Source organism: Drosophila miranda (genome assembly GCF_003369915.1).
Source record: "Drosophila miranda strain MSH22 chromosome Y unlocalized genomic scaffold, D.miranda_PacBio2.1 Contig_Y2_pilon, whole genome shotgun sequence".
Lineage (NCBI taxonomy): Eukaryota > Metazoa > Arthropoda > Insecta > Diptera > Drosophilidae > Drosophila > Drosophila miranda.
In genome coordinates, this window is record NW_022881614.1 from 3,098,867 (window position 1) to 3,113,640 (window position 14,774).

Consider the following 14,774-nt stretch of genomic DNA (forward strand, 5'->3'; position numbering starts at 1 on the left):
AGTTGGCTGAACCGTAGCCATGGACAAGTGGAGTATCACCTGACACAACTGCTGACAGGACACGGTTGCTTTAAAGCCTACCTGCATAGGTTTAAGCACGAGGACGACCCCTTCTGCGTGGTCTGCGCAGGGGTCATCGAAGACGCAGAGCACTGCTTCTTCGAATGTCCAAGATTTCGGCAAGAACGAGAGGATCTAAGCAACAAGCTTGGAAGAATGCCAGCGGTGTCAAACCTGGCAGAATGCCTGCTGGAGTCGGAAGGAAACTGGGCCTCGATTAGATTCATGGCCGTAACTATGGCTACCAAACTGCGTCGCGAAGAAAGAGCACGCAATGCAAGGAGATAAAGGATAAAGGAGATTATTAAGAGAAGAGCCCTACGGGCATCTCCCCCCGGCGAAGTAGTATCTCGCGAGAGTACCGCCGGGATCCGGGATAGGTGTGGTTGGTTTTAGAGCGGTTAGAGTCCCTCACTTCGGCTTCGGCTGAGTCGGCATGAAGCTTTCCTGTAGTCACACAACAAAAAAAAAAAACAAAAAAAAAAAAAAAAACACCAGCGCACTTGCACACTTGCACACTTAGGTGCCGTGCCCCTAGTGGAGCACTCACAATCACATGCTTCGACAAGCACAAGTTTCAATTTGTTGCACTTTTTTGAGGAATTAAGTAGCTGCCCAACCTCAAGTGCTGCAACTGTATGAGTGTGCTGCTGCTGCTACTATGCGTGTGTGTGTGTGTTGGCTAAGCGGTTTAGTTTCATTTGGCATTTAACAGTTCGTTTTTCATGCGTTTTTTTCTATATTTATTTTTTATAGTACACAACACTGAAAGCACACATAGAGTTTTTTTCTCGGTTTTGGTTTCGGTTTGGGGTTTCTGCTAAGTTTTTGCTGGCATTTCTCTAGAACATTTAGATAAAAATACAATTTACCCACTAAATACACACAGAAGCGAAGTTCCAGTCGTCCCTTAAATAGAGGCTAAATATACTCCCGCTGCGTAAGCTTGAGCTCATCTAAGTTTTCTCTTTCATTAGAATTAGGTTCCTTTATAGCCAAAGAGTTTAATCTATCACCGTGTTCAGGGCACTGCCTGAAGGTGTATTTCTTTTGATTTCGATTTGAGATTGCACAACAATTATTTCACACTACTTAATTGCTAAAAATTTTACAAAAATAGGGATCAAATCTAAACCAAAGACCGGATCACAATCACAAATGTGTGGGGGGTTGTAAAGGTTGCAATTGCAGTTGGAGCCAGGTTATCTTACGATTTGCTCAGATTGGACGGCGATGGCGGCCACTGCCGCTTGATGACGGCAAAGTGAGTCATCTGAAAGGTGTTTGTCAGCTGGCAGCGCCTCTCCACAAAGCCCGTGAGGCAGTAACCCATGTTGTAGTCCTCCATCGAGATGTTCGACGTCAGATACAGCTTGAACTCGTCGTTCCACGCAGGCTGTGACTTGTCACAGCCCTTGGACCTGCTCCGAGAGCCTGTTGTTGCCGCCGCAGTGGTTGTTGCTCCTGCTCCAGATCCAGCAGATGTTGGAGTGGCAGCCACAGTTCCGGATGCTGCTGCTGCTGCCGATGCCGACGCCACTGGCGTGCTCCTGCCAAAGTGTCCGGCAATCAGCAGGGAACCCTGCTGCTCCAGTGGCAGCATTTGTGCCTTTGTCGCCCGACGCTGGGTGCCGGAGAACTCGACAATGCGGCACCGATTGGGCTGCCACCAGCAGGGCGTGATAGTCCAGTAGCTGGACGAGGCGGTGCGCGCCCAGCCCTCTTCAGGATAAAGCAATATCTGCAACGAAAGATAAATGAGACGATTGAGTCAAAGAGGAACACAGAGAGAAGCATACTGAGATTCTCGGACCGAGAGCCAATTGCAAATTGGTTTTCCGTGTCGCACTTTAATTAAAAATCGCAATTAAAATCGTGCAAATTGTTTGGCCATGATTTAGATTTCGCTTTACTATCCCGCCCGCATACACCTTAATCGAGTCCAGGCCGAAGTGTTTCTCATTAAGTTGACAGTCGTTGTTAACACGCTTAATTTGGTCAAAATAAACGAGCGTTAAATTATCATGGAATTGCTTTTGTCGTTTTTATTGTGGCATATTTAGCACACGCACAAACACAGTGACACTTCACTAAGGTGGACCATTTAAGGATGATAAATGCATTCTATTCTATTCCCCTTTCCTTGAAGATAGTTTGATAGGTTTGTCTTCCAGTGATATGCATGTCTGGATTTTTCCAGTTTTATCTCTGTTAAAATACATCTACATATACATCTATGTATATATCTTATCGCACTGACACTGCTGCGACCGCAACGGGATGTTTGCAACTGCAACTGCTGCAGTCTGCCAGCCACTACCACGTGTGGCATATGGTGGATTTGTCATCCGAAGGCCATAAATAAAATTCGTTAGTTAGTTTATCATTTGCCCAAATGGCAATCGAGGCCCCAGACCATGGTGCTTTGCGCTTTTGTGTGCGGTTGTTTCTCGATTCTAATTAATATACTCTGTCCATTTTAAATGCCAGATATTCCAAATATTCCAAGTAAGCCATCCACAGAGAGATTTTTAGGGAGGAAGCGAGCTAATCAAACGCTGAAGCTGGCTTCAAGGTTGCTCGGTAAATCACTAAGGGGAAATCTCAGGGAAAACTCCAAAGAATTCTTGAACAAAAGAGAAATGGCGCAGAGGAGAACAAGAGAAAGGAGGTAGGGGCCAATGGCCAATGGCCACCACAGCACCATAACCCACACCCGGAACAGAACCTCGAGCAGGGCTGGGAGCCACATCAGCAGATGCTTTTGAAATTGAAGCGGCTGCAGTTGCAACCACGGGCTCTGCCCCAGGGGGCAGAGGTCTGCCCTGCTTTGATCCACCTCTCTTTTTCGGACTGCTACGCTTGTTACTGGTCTGTGGTGACTTTAAAATACAAAATAAAAAGAACCCCTTTATTTCCTGGCCCCAGGTAAACTGTTCAAAATGAGTGCCTCACAGAAGCTCTGAAAAATGCATCAATTTGCCCTTTATTCACGCTTTAAAACAATGGTAGGCCAAAAACAATGCCCAGGCAGATGCAGATGCGAAGGAGAATACGGAGGATGGAAATGGGAAAAGCTTCGCCCGACACGGCACATTAAGTTCGAAATGAAAATCCTCTTCACCATTAATGAAAATTAAACGATTTTCCAGAGTCGATGGCTCTGAACAAATAAAAACGTGCATGCACAGAGGCATTTTTTATAAACAGCTCAGGGTGTGATCTTATGATTTACGCAAGGAAATGGAATATTCATTGATATGTTTATATAAGGATCGATAGAATGGACGGCTGTGAGAGGTACCCCATATTTTTTGTGCATTCTTTAAATTCGGTACAAGGAATAAAAAAGACAGTCAAGTAATCAAATGATTGTTCAGAATATGACATATTCTCCATTCATTAGTTTTCCACATCATTGCATTTCGTTCAACTTCATGAAATCTTCATAGTTCTCAATTGCACATGAAAAATCAAATTTGCTGCAGAGCTGCCATCGTCTGTCTGCAAAGATGACACATAAATCGGTGGGTCCAACCGGAGGAACCGCCCTTTGAGCAAGCCAGGGTACGTGCTGTATATTTGTCAACTTGCTGCACATGCCACGCGATGGTGATGGCGTTGGTGAGTGGTGCCATGGAGATGGCTTCGCTTCCCTCAAATGGCGCACTCGTGTTTGAAAATTTGAAAAGAAAATAAGGAAAGCTTTGACAAACGTTCAGCAGCATAGTCGTGGCCCCCTCGTAGAATCGGGATCCTTGGCGGTGTATGAGTTGCACAAGCTGCCAGAATACGCTAACTGAAGTCAAATGCGAGTAGGAGTCGCCATTGCATTATTCAAAGCTGCCAGAAGTGCGCGCTGCGAAATTGAAAATGCTGTGGCAGTTGCAGTGGCAGTTCCGGAGTTTTAGTTCCCTGCCGAGCGTTGCTGGATTCCGGCTCCCAGTTGCATCTAATAACTTCTCGTTTCGCGAATCAGCTTCAGCTTCGAAAAATGAAATCATAGACTGCAGTCTCGGGAATAGGCGACTCTAGCTTCGTCACGGATGGATTTTCGGTCAACGTTAGCCTGCACTCTCGCTCATCGGATTACTCAACTCTCATCACTGCCATTGTAGCCTCTAGCATAACCGATCGACAGCCAAGCTTTGGAATTGACACTCAAAACTGGAACATTCCATTTAACATACCACTAGCTGATCCGGAGTTTTAAAAGCCGCAGCGCGTCGATCTGCTAATTGGCGCAAGTCTGTTTTTCGAGCTCCTGTGTGTTGGTCAGGTCAAGCTACTGCCAGGATTGCCTTCAATTCAGAAAACGCGCTTGGGATGGGTCGTGTCTGGAAGTTGTTCGCGTTTAAAAGGTTCCTCGTTGATGGTCTCTCGCGCTCGGGCCGTAGCTGCTGAGGATAATAGTCCAGAGGATCGGCTTGAGGTGCTTCTTCGGAGGTTTTGGGAGGTAGAAAATTGCATCGAACCAATAATAAAGTCTACCAAAGAAGAGCTAGATTGTGAAGCACACTTTGTGAAGCATTTCCGTCGACTACATAAAGGCGATTATTGTGTTCGGCTGCCAGCAAAATATAATTTGGATCTCCTTGGAGAATCTTACAATCAAGCGCTTCGTAGATTCCTATCCCTTGAGAGAAAGTAAGATCGTCGCCCTGAGGTTAAATCTCAGTATGCAGCATTTATAAAGGAGTACCGTGATTTAGCCCATATGTCTCAGGTTCCTACCCAGTCAATCAGCAACTGCCGATATTTTTTGCCTCATCATTGCGTCATGAAAGAAGATAGTTCTACGACCAAGCTTCGCGTCGTTTTTGATGGATCCGCTTCAACCTCATCTGGATATTCCCTGAACGACGTTTTAATGGCTGGTCCCGTAATCCAACCCAAACTGTTTCATATTCTTGCTCGATTTCGGTCATACGCCGTTGCGATTACGGGAGATATCTGTAAGATGTATCGTTGTGTAAGAGTCTCGACCGAGGATAGCAACTTGCAGTGTATTCTGTGGAGAAACTCCAGGGAAGAAGACTTGTGTTTCAATTGGACACCGTTACTTATGGGACAAAGCCTGCCTCCTATCTATCTGTGCGAGCGATGCATCAGTTGGCAATAGACGAGCAGATGGCGTTTCCAGTTGGAGCTGAAATCCTTCGCCGTGACTTCTACGTGGATGACTTGATATCTGGAGCCAGCTCGCAGGAGGAGGCTATCCGGATTAGGGAGCAAACTACTGGAATTTTGTCTAGAGGTCAGTTCAGATTGAGGAAATGGTGTTCGAACGTCCCTGCTGTGCTGGATGGAGTTCCGGAAGAGGACAATTAAACATTTTTGAAGTTCGACGATGGCAGCCATGTGACTAAAACTTTAGGACTTGCGTGGGATCCGGTTTCTGATATACTATTATTTTCGTTCTCGGCACTTAAATCTTCTTTGAATTCCTGCAGGCGCTCTGTTTTGTCATCCATAGCGCGATTCTACGATCCTCTCGGACTAGCTGGTCCCGTAATTACTAAATCCAAAATCTTTCTCCAGCGTTTGTGCCAAGAGAAGTTGTCCTGGGATGAAAGCCTTCCAGTCGCACTGAACACCGAGTGGCAGGAAATATGCCCCAGTTTTGGTCAGATTCGTCGACTTGAATTTCCTCGGCTTGTGCTCCTTCCAGACTCTACGCTGGAAATTCACGGATTTTGCTATGCCAGCATCGAGGCTTATGGTGCATGCATTTATGTCGTGTCCAAGGGTCAGCATTTCAGCAGTCACTTACTTTGTGCCAAATCTCGTGTGGCTCCTTTGAAGACACTTACAGTACCAAAGTTGGAGCTTTGTGGAGCGGAGTTGCTGGCTAGGCTCATATCTGAGATAGCTGGAATGAATGTATTCAAGGGAAGGTGTTACTGTTGGTGTGATTCTGCCGTTGCGCTCACTTGGATTCGGGACGAGCCGTCAAGATTTAATATTTTTGTTGGAAATAGCGTGTCAACGATTCAGGAAATGACCGAAAAAATGGAATGGCGCTATGTTCCCACAGCTTTAAACCCAGCCGACATTCTGTCTCGAGGGGCTCATCCGACTGAGCTGAATGAGTCACCTCTTTGGGCTCATGGTCCTCCATTTCTTTGCGACTCCTCAGATGACTGGCCACCCACTGTGCTACCTGATAAGCCAGCCCTTGAACTTCGTCGGAAGGCTCTTCTGGTCAAATCGCCCTACATGGACATTATTGCTGATTCCAAGTATGCGAATTCATTTGCTTCTTTGCAACGCGTTTTCGGATACATTCACAAGTTTTGCATCCGAATTCGGCGCCCCGGACTCACTGTCTCAGACATTGAACATGGAACCCAGGTATTGCTACGACTAGTCCAGCGTACTCAGCTATGGGAGGACATGAAGTCACTGCGGGCAAGGGGAGCAGTCTCCTCATCGAGCTCAATCGCATCGTTATCGCCATTCATGGATCAGTTTGGACTTCTCAGGGTAGATGGTCGACTGAAAAACTCTTCGTTGGATTTTGATGGCCGTCATCTGTAGTGGCCAGTTGTGACTCTAAAACTCCAGAGAACAGCTTGGGAAGTACGGCCCTCGCGTTTAACATTAACTCTGCTCTTTACAAAAACAAGATAAGAGATCAATTACAAGAGAGCAGTAGTTAAAGCTTCCATTGAAGAGCTTAATGTCTAATTTAGAGAAGCAGCGTGGATCTGTGGGAGTTATGTTTTAAAGCTTTACTAGAAATCATACGATTACTCCGTTAGTCGTGGAAGCTATGTGTAAGCTTTGCTTAGCATCGTACGATTACTCCGTTATCTAGGGAAGCAAGGTGTAAGCTTTTTCTAAAATCGTACGATTACCCCGTTGGTTGTGGAAGGTAAAGTTCCTAATGCAAGTAATAGAACTTCTGGCTAGATCATTGCTATAGTGAAGCTGCGCGAATTCGGATGTGTCTTTTTATACAAATATATATATACAAGTGAATTTGAAAACGTTGTGCAATCAAACACGTGCCAAGTAAATTGAAGTTCTGGTGGACTACATTATTCCTTTTGGATTAAGAAAAATAAAAGGTATTTGGACCTTACAATAGTGACACAGCTTTAACAGTCTCGTATCATAGGGCTGGAAATCTTACTACGTTCGACACTGGGAGAGAAAAACCCCCTCCAAGAACGAGGTCGTCAAAGTCCATCGATTTCTTAGTAGATCTGGGAAAGACCTCGGATTTCCCAGGAACCAGCATCTACATAAACCAACGATAACTACAACCAAATAAACCAGAAAGAGCCGTTCAAAGATATACTAGAGTGAAACCCGAAGTTATGTGGATGCATACTTGAGCTGAAGTACATTTTGGAGTAAGACGGGAAGAATGGTTTTCTTGCGAGTTCGGAGAAACTAATATGCCGCCCTCGTCACCCTTCTCGCTTATGAATTAAGCGCGCGGCTAAGGCTTTTGCATGTAGTTCTTCGCAATGTGTGGAGTGGCTCTCAAACTGTGAAAATAAAACATTATTCTGCGGCGATCCAATCTGCCGTTTAATAGTCGTCGTGTGAAAATGTACCAAAGTATTAGTTTTGAGTCTCGTCATGAGATTTTCCATTTATTAAAGATTAGGCTACGCACTAACTATTTTTGTATTGTCTAGATTTAAAAAAAAAAAAAAAAAACCAATAATGTATATAATTACCCATAATTAGAAATTAGCGCAAATGAAAACCACATTTTTTTAAGATCAGCCGTTGAGTGGCAAATCGTCGTCGTACGGGTATGGAATGGAAAGAAAATCGGTGTTTCATCCGAATTAGAAGTGAAGACCTGTATATTCATAATTGTTCTCCCTTCCTCAGAATATGTTCCTACGTCGCCCCTTGAGCTCAACGGACACGCCGGATAATTCGTATAAAGTATGAGTGAGTTACGAAACTTCCTTAAACGGAATTCTCGAGTATTTTCGAAATATATATCTGTCTTATAAAACTTCTATTCCGGTATATAAAACAACCATATCCGTGCCATAATTTAAAGCGGATCGGCTACTAATTTTTCTTTCACGTTTGCCTTCTAGTTATATAATTATCATATTTTTCTCTTCTTTCCAATTTAATTTCTTTTACGCCATATTCTCTACACATAAGTCCTATATACATATATACATATAACTAGGTATAACTGGATACTATTTCCTCCTTCTTTATTTAATTACTTTATGCTAAGTTTATACTTATCTGGAAAACCATGAAGTCCAAACCCTTAAATTTTGAATTATTAAATAATAATTAGTAGATAATAATGGAACATTAAACCTTTCGTGTTTGTCCTGAGTAGAGCCTGAGGAAGTCCGATGATCAAATAGAGATGCGCTCGATTAGGGTTATGCTGTCGATTAAACGGCATACAAAGGTAGGGAGGGTAGAGAAGGGGTCAAAGTCATCTGAGTTCCCCAAGAGCGACGGAATATAGCCTGACTATTTGTCGGTAGTCGGTTAAACAGTTAGTTAAAATTCACATTCTTTTCTTTTTGATTTCTTTTGTAGAGTTCCTTTTGAACATTAAATCAAGTGTACCTAAAACATCTTTGCGAATGTGTTCGTATAGCAGATAGGAGAGTAGGAAAGATCCCACGACATTCCGGCGAGCTAGTTAGAGCATAGCTAGAGGTACACGTTCCGAAATCCTGCTATACTATTGGTGTCTGACCGTCAAAAAAAGTATGTACAACCTCCATCCGTACATACAATCTAACACCTCTACGAATATGAATTTCTGGCACATTACATAGATTGGCGCCCAACGTGGGGCCAGAGTACGAGTTACTACTGGTTAAAACCCCCAAAAACTTTGCTCGTTGCAATTTTAAATTCCACATTAAAATTAATACTTCCCGTCCAACTACTGTAACGGAGGAATTTTGATGGAATTTTGGGTTTAAGATTCTGAGTTTCGGAATACCTAACCAAATAGAATCCGCCAGGTAGCAAGGGATGGAAACTGATATTTTTTTTTGTTACCAGAATTAATTTGCGAATATACGACAGCTATTCACAAAGGCGGATAGGTCGGCCAAATTATAATAGGATAACCCCAAAAGAGTTTATGAGGGAAGAGTATCGATGGCTTTCGGAAGTCTAATTTTCTAGATATAGATTTGGAAATTAGCCATTGCCAAGGTTACTGACCACATAAACTTACCATAGACCAAATTAGATTTCATTGAGGTTATATTCCGGCGACAAGAGAAAGCGTATATCGGACGGAGTCAAGCTCGAAAAGGACAAATATTGGGTATTTAGGAAAATTTTGTAGAATTTATTGAAGCTTTGGTCCTATAATTAGGGATTTCCACATTTAGTGATCAGAACTCGTATTACTGGGTTACCTTAACATGTCACCAGTACAACGTACCCCAGGGGGCAAGGCGTCGGGTGACGTGGACGCCCAGATCTGTGGTATATGTCAAGAAGTCAACTAATATGTACTGCGTCTTGTGGGCACCGGTATCATGATACTTGCATGAAAGAATTCGTGAAAAATAACAGAAATTGCCCCGTATGTAGGGCGGAGTTGAATCCGGAGGAACTTTCGTTTGATAAGAATACTCTAGCAGCCGAATTACCACCCGACATGGGTTCGGGTATAGTGCCGTTAGAAGGGGGATCCAACCCGGAGTCAAACGCTTCAGAGAGAGGACATCAAAAGTCAAGAGGGGCTAGGCATAAACAGGGACGGGGACTACATCGCGCAGAGGGATGCATACTAGGTTGCAGTCTCAACAATTTCGGGATAATTCTTTGGGCAGTATCAGCCATAGGTCGGGCGAAGGAGATATGCCGGAAAGAACCCTTGAGGTTATACAAGCCCTGATAAAAGGTGAGCAGAAAGATATGATGGTGGAACTAAGTTCATTCGTTAAGAATCTGATCGAAGAAAATCTACGCGGACAATTAGGTAGGATGACTATAGCTTCAGATAGCACGCCTGTGCAAGCGACAAGGCAAAATCACGAGCCTAATATAACAGGAAACTCGTTGTCTTCAGAAAATGAAAGGGAAAGGGGATTACCACATCCAAATGTCTCTAACAGGGCAATAGCTCCTGGGAAGGCCGCTAATATCTTAGCCAGTTGGCGACTAAAGTTTGACGGATCCAAAGACGCTATGCACGTCGACGAATTCCTGTACAGGGTTCGTTCACTTACATCCTCCACTTTAAATAACGATTACGAATTACTCTGTGACAATATGCATCTGCTTTTCTCGTCTAAAGCCAGCGATTGGTTTTGGAACTTCCATAGAAAGAACCCACAGTTTTCTTGGCAAACTTTTTCTGCCTCATTTAGACAACGATTCGATGATGCTAAAGATGATTTCGACTTGTGGGAGTTGATTAGAAAACGCCGTCAGAGAGAGGGTGAATCGTTTGACGATTACCAGACGGCCGTCGAAGAATTAGTGTCCAGGCTCTCACACGAGGTTAGCGAAAATAAGTTAGTAGACATTTTAAAACGTAACGCAAAAACGGCCCTCAGATATGAACTCTTGCATCTCAAAATCAGCGATCGAACTGGCCTGAGAGAAGAAGTTCGCAAGCATGAAAACTTCTGTAAAGACAACCATAACCCTTTTCCACGAGGTAAATTCAGCAAACCGAATGTAGCAGAAATACTTACGGACAATGAAGATATGGAGGAAGAAGACGTTTCGCAGATTTATCGTAAGAAACTGGTATGCTGGAACTGCGACCAGGAAGGGCATCGTTTTGATGATTGTTTAGGAGAAAGGCGAATTTTCTGCTATGGTTGTGGTGCTAAGGATATTTATAAACCTCGATGCGTCAAATGTAACCCAGCGAAAAACTTGAAACGGGATGTACCGACCGGAGCCCAGTCAGTACATCCGACCAAGAGCAGCAACTAAACGAAAGTAAACCAACTACCTTAAGAGGGCTTTCCGAAGGGGTAGTTGACGTAAAACCGGATATGATACTACACCAAATTTGTACAGGTATAGATGTAGCGACTCAAACGATGGAGAGCAAAGAGTTAGATTCAGAAAATGTGAATACGTGGTTTAAATTGATAGTTAAGCCCAAACGATCGACGGTCCGGAGACGAGCGTTCTGGAAAAAGGTCCAATCTGTTCGAAAACGTTTAGTCTCAGCAGTTATTCTGAGTTCAGATAACCGATTGTACACGGAGGTAATGATCGAAGGGCAAACTTATAAGGCTTTGCTGGATTCAGGAGCAACCATTAGTTGTTTGGGTGGGAGAGCAGCAACCTTTTTAGCACATCACCCACAGTCTCAGAAGTGTTTGGGAACCATACGCACTGCCAGCAACGAAGCTTGTACCGTAGTGTCCAAATTGGTGGTCCCGATTGAATTCCGTAAAATAGTTAAGGAAGTAGAGTTCTTTATCATACCAGATTTAAAGCAAGATGTTTATTTAGGAGTTGACTTTTGGAAAGACTTCGGTCTTCTATCCCAATTATTGACCCGAGAAGGAACTGTGAGCTGTTTGGAGAATAGAGACGACACGATTATGAAGGAAACGCCTAAAATGCATTCCCTAAATGAAGAACAAAGGAACCAATTAGAGGCGGTAATAAGAACCTTCCCGTCATATGAATGCGACGGACTAGGTCGTACACACCTAATACAACATTCTATGGTAATCAATGCCGAAGTACCCGTCAAACAACGACATTGGCCCATTTCCCCCGCGAAAGAGAAAGTGATGTTCGAAGAAGTAGAGAAGATGATTAAGCTGGGCGTGATAGAACCTTCAAATAGTCCATGGAGTAGCAATTGCGTCCTAGTAAAGAAAGGGAACAAGAATAGGTTATGCCTTGATTCTCGAGAGATCAACAAATATACCCGAAAAGATGCATACCCCCTTCCCCATATAGATGGGATACTCAGTCGATTGCCACCTGCCAAATACATAACGGGACTCGATATGAAGCATGCTTATTGGCAAATTCCCCTAGAGGAGTCTTCACGCCAATACACCGCGTTTACCATACCTAACCGACCGCTGTATCAATACAAAGTTATGCCTTTTGGTCTAACCAATGCCTAACAAGCCCTCTGTCGTTTAATGGATAAGGTAATACCTGCTAACTTGCGTACGAGAGTATTTGTTTACCTCGATGACTTACTAATTTTATCAGACGATTTCGAATCCCATTTAATGTTACTGAGAGAAGTTGCAGTACACTTACGAAAGGCTAATCTTACGATAAACATTGCCAAGTCGCACTTTTGCATGCGTGAGATTAAGTATCTGGGGTTCATCATTGGATACGGACAGGTAAAGACGGATGCGAGTAAAATTGAGGCTATTAAAGAATTCCCCGTTCCCAAGACGGTAAAACAATTGCGACGATTCCTTGGTCTTGCTGGGTGGTACCGTCGTTTCGTCGACAATTATGCAACGGTAAGTTGCGCCCTCACAGAACTATTAAAGAAACCGAAAGCGTATGCGTGGCCAATCAGGCATTTGAAAAACTTAAACAGTGCCTGACGTCAGCTCCCATTTTGTCTACTCCTGATTTCTCAAAACCCTTTTTGCTGTTATGTGATGCTAGTACTGTAGGAATTGGTTGTGTGTTAGCTCAGAAAAACGAAGAAGGAGAAGAATTACCCGTAGCATTCATGTCCGAGAAGCTATCTAAAGCTCAGAAAAACTACTCAGTCACGGAATTAGTATGTTTCGCGGTGATAAAGGGAATTAAAAAGTTTCGTGCTTATGTAGAAGGTCAGGCATTCGAGGTGATAACCGATCATGCCTCATTACAATGGCTTATGCGTCAGAAGGAGTTGTCTGGTAGATTAGCTCGATGGGCCATAAAACTACAGGGATTCTCTTTTGAGATAACGCACCGGAAGGGCTCACTGAACGTGGTAGCGGATGCCCTATCGCGTAAAGAGGAAATTACTGTTTCTGAAATGGAAGAGCAGGGTCCGATAGTTGATCTATCTGCCGCAGAATTTAAATCACCAGAATATATGACCTTAATTGATAATATTCGCGCTAAGCAAGACAAATTACCAGACTTGAAGATTCTCAATGATTTTGTCTACAAAAGAACCGAACCTGATCAGGGAAATAATGGTGTAGATAATCTATCTTGGAAATTGTGGATTCCTAGGGAACTCACCCAAGGTGTAATCTCACGGGCCCATGATCCGCCCAATGCCGCCCACAGTGGAGTAGGGAAAACCATCGAAAAGATTAAAAGATATTTGTTTTGGCCAAAAATGAACAAGCAGATACGTGAGTATGTAACTCATTGTGAAGTGTGTCGTCACACCAAACACCCGAACACCGTGTTGAAACCACCCATGGGAAAACCAATGGGGTCTGATCGTCCGTTTCAAAAGCTTTATATGGATTTGCTGGGTCCATATCCCCGATCCAAGAAAGGGCATATTGGTTTACTTATTATCGTAGATCACTTCACAAAATTTCATTTCCTATGCCCCCTTAGGGTGTTTACTTCCAATCGGGTGTGCGATTACCTCGAAAATTATTTGTTCTGTACATTTGTAGTCCCCGAGGTGATATTAACAGATAACGGATCTCAATTCGTTTCTGGAGCCTTTCAGGCTTTTCTAACCCGCTTTGGGAAACAACATATTCGTACGGCGATATATTCACCACAGGCCAGTGAGAGACTCAATAGATCGGTGTTAGCAGCTATAAGAGCTTACATAAGCCGGGATCATTCCACTTGGGATACCAAATTACCGGAAATCAGTGCTGCTCTCAGATCCAACATTCACCAAAGCACCGGGTACTCGCCCTATTTCCTAACCTTTGGACAAAATATGATTCTGAATGGCAAAGACTATGAGTTGCTTCGCCGCTTAAGACTCTTATCGGTGGATAGCCGCATTAGTTATCCGGAAGCACTACAAATTATTCGCGAATCGGCAAAGAAAAAGGTGAAAGAGTCACATGAACAAAATTCTAGGCGATATAATCTACGCTGTCGGAAAGTAGAGTTTAAGGTTGGAGAGCCAGTACTTGCCCGCAATTTCTGCCAAAGCAATGCTATTAAAAAGTTCAATGCAAAGTTAGCGCCGGTTTTTATTTCAGCCGTGGTATCTAGACGAGTTGGCTCATCCTATTATCAACTGAAGAACGAACAGGGTAAAAACTTAGGAATATTTCACCTCAAAGACATACAAGTGAAACACTAGGCAACTGTCCTTTTTCCGTTTAGGCTTCGCCAGTTAAAACTAGCGCTTCCTCAACTGTGGTGTAGTGGCCAGTTGTGACTCTAAAACTCCAGAGAACAGCTTGGGAAGTACGGCCCTCGCGTTTAACATTAACTCTGCTCTTTACAAAAACAAGATAAGAGATCAATTACAAGAGAGCAGTAGTTAAAGCTTCCATTGAAGAGCTTAATGTCTAATTTAGAGAAGCAGCGTGGATCTGTGGGAGTTATGTTTTAAAGCTTTACTAGAAATCATACGATTACTCCGTTAGTCGTGGAAGCTATGTGTAAGCTTTGCTTAGCATCGTACGATTACTCCGTTATCTAGGGAAGCAAGGTGTAAGCTTTTTCTAAAATCGTACGATTACCCCGTTGGTTGTGGAAGGTAAAGTTCCTAATGCAAGTAATAGAACTTCTGGCTAGATCATTGCTATAGTGAAGCTGCGCGAATTCGGATGTGTCTTTTTATACAAATATATATATACAAG

General features: G+C 43.5%; 1 protein-coding gene across 1 annotated transcript in view; it reads right to left on the bottom strand.

The window, feature by feature from the left end:
• Positions 1 to 521: 521 nt before the first annotated feature.
• LOC117194208 overlaps positions 522 to 14,774 on the bottom strand; it is a 28,512-nt gene continuing 14,259 nt past the window's right edge. Inside the window, exon 2 of the mRNA XM_033398867.1 lies at positions 522 to 1,801. Within this exon, the coding sequence (XP_033254758.1) occupies positions 1,268 to 1,801 (534 nt within the window). The 3' untranslated portion in view covers positions 522 to 1,267. The remainder of the gene's footprint in view (positions 1,802 to 14,774) is intronic.